Source organism: Vespa mandarinia, chromosome 2 (genome assembly GCF_050613455.1).
Source record: "Vespa mandarinia isolate Hongniang chromosome 2, ASM5061345v1, whole genome shotgun sequence".
Taxonomy (NCBI): Eukaryota; Metazoa; Arthropoda; class Insecta; order Hymenoptera; family Vespidae; genus Vespa; species Vespa mandarinia.
Genome location: NC_140811.1, coordinates 4,602,501 through 4,607,500, shown reverse-complemented (window position 1 = coordinate 4,607,500; position 5,000 = coordinate 4,602,501). Strand labels below are relative to the sequence as shown.

Sequence of the window (5,000 nt, the reverse complement as noted above, 5' to 3'; positions counted from 1 at the left end):
CGCTTCGTTGATATAGCCACCGGAATGTGGCCTGTTTGAGGGGCTAGTTGGTGTGCTGCTACCGCTTACGAGGGGACAGCTGTCGTCTTCACCATTTAATCCGAGAACGTCGCGCCCACCGGTTAGGCCCATCGCCAGACGCTTTATCAGCGGTGGCTTGTCCGTCAGTCTCTTATACGAATTCAACTCCGTTGGTGAATTGCTCTCATCGCTACTCGGCGTACTTTGCTGCGAAATACTTTTCGGCTCATCCTCGTTCGTTATTGGACCGAGGACATTCGTAAAATTATGCGACGGCCGTAGACCCGGGATGGAATTTGGTGTCTGTTAAAAAAATCATTTTATTTCATTGCTTTTTTTTTTTCTTTGTTTCGTTTTTAAAAGGAAACACAATTATTAAGTGTTTTTGTTATTGCAATAAAATTAGAGAATAAAATATATAACTCATAACACATTATATATATATATATATATATGTATATATTGTATGTATAGCTATATATTATGCATAAACTGGCTTATCATAATCTGTTAAAAGTCAATATTTAACGACGAGTAAGTAAATGAAAAACATGAAAATTTATTTGTAATTAAGTAATATTATTGGACAAAAGTGTAAATATTTTATAGCATTAAATCGTCGTAAAACATTTCTTCGATATTTTTTTTTTTTTTTTTTTTATTAAGATAAGCATTCACTTTGTGAATTCATTCAATATGTAACGTGTATCTTCGTTCTTTTTTTTTCTTTTTCGAATAGCGAACGCTTTCCAGCCGTTATGAAAACGTCCAAGTATCAGCCAATAGTCATGTTCGGGGAAATCGTGACAGTGATACCCTTTGTTAGAAAGGAAATAGAGTACGCGCACCCACCTTTACGCTGGCTAGTCGCAACGTGGGCGAGCCGGCGCTGCCGAGCTGTACGTTCATGTCCGCTGCGGACGAACCGCTTCCACTTCTGGACGTGGGCGACGTCCGACTTTTCAGCCACGAATTCGAGGACGAATTCCTGCAACCGCCTCCGCTCCCGGCGATCGAACTGTCGCCGGACAAAGATTTGTTCTGTTGGTGAAAAAAATGTTCATATTAGAGAGAGAGAGAGAGAGAGAGAGAGAGAGAGAGAGAGAGAGAGAGAGAGAGAGAGAGAGAGAGAGAGAGAGAGAGAGAGAGAGAGAGAGAGAGGGAATTCTTCGTTTACAGACAGATCGTTTATTTCTCTTTATCGTCGATAATTTCTAAACGTATAAATGAATATCATGTGACGAAACGTTGATTTAATCGACTTCGATAAAAGTTGAAGAAAATTATCTAGAGATTACTTTTTTTTTTTTTTTTTTATAAAAGATTAGAGGATCTATTTAAAAGGCGAAGTTTGTTTCATTAGATAATTATTTACAAAATCAATGATTCATTTTAATTTTAGACTTTAATTTCTTAATAATAAACTGTGCCTCTCAGTAAGCAACAGTTTTGGTTAAATTAGTTTTTCCGAAAGTATTCTCGTGCGAATGAGCTAAATCGAGTTTGAGAAAGTACGATGAGAGAGTATAAAAGAATGGGGATGGAAAAGGACGATTTTACAATGTTTCACGAGGAAATCAAGTCGGTGGTATGAATAATGAAAGACGCGAGGAAAATTTACGTGTCTCTGGGAAAATAGAAAAGTCCTTCATGAAAAAGGAAAAAGGCGTGAAAAAGAGTTGATAAATTTTTCAATGGCTGGACACGAGGAATACAATCGTCACTGTTTCGTCGTTGTCGTCGTTGTCTAGGAAGTTTACTACTTGCCAATCGCGAATTCGGGAAAATCTCAAAGGTAGATCAGAGAGAAGTCCTGATGTCTGTGGACTCAACATGTGCTCGTAAAACGAATACTTGAATATTCGAGGATCGTTTCAGAATCTGACGATTCCGTGGAAGATCTCCCGGAGAGAAGAACCGGATAGCCCGCGAGGAACGAACTGACCGTTTACTCAGAAACGCGACGCCGCCGTGGGACTCGGCTCGAATTTATAATTAACGCGGTGGCCTGTAAATGGGACACCTACTGGAGTCAGCAGTGCCGTCGTGTGTGTAAGAGAAAGAGAAAGAGAAAGAAAAAGAGAGAGAGAAAGAGAAAGAGAGAGAAATATAGTCAAGTATGCTTCGATCTTTATGAATAGATTCTCCTCTTATTAATAAACATATATATATATATATATATATATATATATATATATATGTTAGTATATATAATATGTAGATAGTTCATTGACACGATTGCTTGCTTATATGCACAAGTAAATATAACGTTTTAACTTAATATCATTGAAAAATTATTTGTTGAAGGCAAAAGGTAAAAGGAAAAGTTTCGATTTATCCTTTCGAATTTTGAAGCGGAAATAAGAAACGTCGAAAGGAAATAAAATGAAAAGAATTAAATAACCCACCCAGGAGGTTCGATGTTCCTGTTTGTCCTTGCGATAGTGTGGTGAGGATTGCGGCGAGATTACATCCTGAAGGATCGGTTGGCGCTGGAGCTGCGCCACGTACGCCATACGAAAAGCATTGCCGACTATGGTGTTCAATTCTTCCGCCTATAAATATAGAGAAATGAATAAAAATGAGTTAATGTTTTGTCCTAAGATTTGATTGCATGTAGAATGTATCATAATACGATACAAAATTAAAAGACATATTTTATTGTTTCAATTGTGGTAAAGGAGTATAATGTTGTATATATTGGACGAGTTTAATTTTAATAAAATAACTCTTCCTTTTTCTGGTTAAAGAATATTTATATCATTATTTATTCCGGATATATCATTTATCGATCTTAACGCGATGTTTACTAATATCGATACATACGTTTAATCTTGCCGCTTTTGAAACACTGCCGCGCTATCAAACTCCCGAGAGTCGATCTTTTCTCACTTTCGCTGTGTTAGCCCGACGACGACACGTTCAATAGCTTTTACGACGAAACCGCGTGATCAAACGTCACGAAGGGAATGTCTTCTAACAAATAAGATAATATCACGCAGTAGAGACAACAGAAAAAGAATAATCACGATCAAGCATATCAGATTTGGTCATGAGAAGCCGCACTTCTCATACTTCCCAGGAGTTGTTCGTTCCGCCGAAATATCCCATATCATTTGGCGATCGCTGTTATATTTGGCAGCGTCTCAATCGTCTCAGCGTTCTCCGTGACTTCGTCTAACTCATTCTCGCCTCGTTTTCCAATCTTTTCTCCAAAAAATTCCTGCTTTCGTCGCGTCACTTCTTTCATCGCGCAAGTTCTTGCTCAAAAAGCTCTTTCTTCCCATCTCTCACCGGGACACTTTCGTCTTGCACACGTCTATCGCGATCATTCCAGACGCATTCAAATTCTGCTTCTGGTTGTCCGATGGATCACTTTGCACGTTATTTGGTTCATGAAATCGACTGCTTGCCCAAGATCTGTTTCATTCGAACGTTTTATCAGATCATTCTTTGATCCAGTCCAAATTCTTCTATTTAACTCGAATATCTTGAGCTTTATCTTTGAGTTCTTGCATTGAAAATTTGGACGTGTTTCTCATAAGAATCATCTCACTTTCTATTCTTTCGTCAATTCACAGAGAGTACCAAACCCGTATCCAATTCTGTCGCACTCAGCGTTATCGCACTCACCGTTATCACACTCAGCGTCACTGTACTGTGTCCGTCAACGTCCGCCTCAGTCCAACTATCCGGGCTGAGTTCCCAAAAAATTGTAGGATCACGGATTTAATTTTAATAAAGTCACTTTTCCTCTTCTCTTCTGGTTAGAGAATGTATTTGCTATTTACTCCGGGTATATCATTTATCGATCTTTACGCGGGCTTTATAAATACCGATACCTACATATGTATTATATACTTATGCCGTTTTTAGAACTCTGCCGCGCTATCGAAATCCTGAGAATCGATCTTTTCTCTTTCGCTATATGGCCCGATGACATGTTCAAAAGCTTTCACAAAGAATACTCATGATAAACTGTAGCGAAGTGAATGTCTTCTGACAAACAAGATAATATTGGCCAGAGACAACAGGAAAAGCGTAAAAACGATTAGGCATATCAGATCTGGTTATAATTATATATTCTATAAAATATGCATATTTTTTTTTAAATTACTGAAAGAAATATCATGATAAAATATTGATTGTGTGAGTTACGCCGTCAACCTTAGCTCGGAAAATATTATTTATATCCAGGCGATTAACTTCCGATTTTACGAAATCTCTTAAATCAACATTATTTGAAAAAATAAGAGTTTAAAAAAAAAAGATGTTTACAGGATGCAATTAAATAATAAAAAAAAAAAAAAAAAAAAATAAAGGAAAATACAAAAATTCACAATAATATGTGATCCTATGATTAGGAAAATATAATTTCGAGAGAAACGTTTAGAATTTGACAGTCATAAGGTAAGGTCGGTGAATGTTTTTTTAAAAAATTTAATTTTTCATTGTATTTTTTGTTGCGATTCATTGATGAGCGGTCTACCTAAAGTAAATATCGATCGAGTTCATCGCCGCAAAGACGACCGCTTAATTCGTATCGGCGACTCGATGGTTAGCACGGTTTGGTCCTCCGATCGGCCCACATCCGCTCGACGGACTAATCGATGCCGCGGCAGAGAATTTCAATTAATTAAGCGACCCTCTCGTACGACCCACCGCGCTCTTGCTCAGCGTCAAAGGCCAGACGCGAACTCCGAACGATGCGATTCGATGGTTAGATCGAATTGGAAAGGGAAACTTTGTACTTCCTATCTCTTCGAGTCTAGCAAATCGGTCATTTAATTTTCGTGCAGATCAGAGTTACCGCTCTCGAATACTTACTTTCCTCGAGTTCTTCTCGTGAGACTTCATGATTATTGATTTTATATATGATATCGATTAATTCAAAATATTTTATTTTAGTATATTATCGCATATATAAATTATTTATTTAATATATCGATGATTTTGAAATAATCGATATATAAAATCTA

General features: G+C 37.4%; 1 protein-coding gene across 12 annotated transcripts in view; it reads right to left on the bottom strand.

Moving 5' to 3' along the window:
- Positions 1-5,000, bottom strand: part of LOC118451580 (EGFR adapter protein) — a 197,976-nt gene that overhangs the window by 5,838 nt on the left and 187,138 nt on the right. For all 12 annotated transcript variants that reach the window (XM_085664632.1, XM_085664634.1, XM_035888288.2 and 9 more), the window contains 3 exons: positions 2,430-2,576; positions 874-1,062; positions 1-324 (listed from right to left, as the gene is read on the bottom strand). The exon at positions 1-324 is cut by the window's left edge and continues 116 nt beyond it. In XM_085664632.1, the coding sequence (XP_085520758.1) occupies positions 1-324; positions 874-1,062; positions 2,430-2,576 (660 nt within the window). The remainder of the gene's footprint in view (positions 325-873; positions 1,063-2,429; positions 2,577-5,000) is intronic.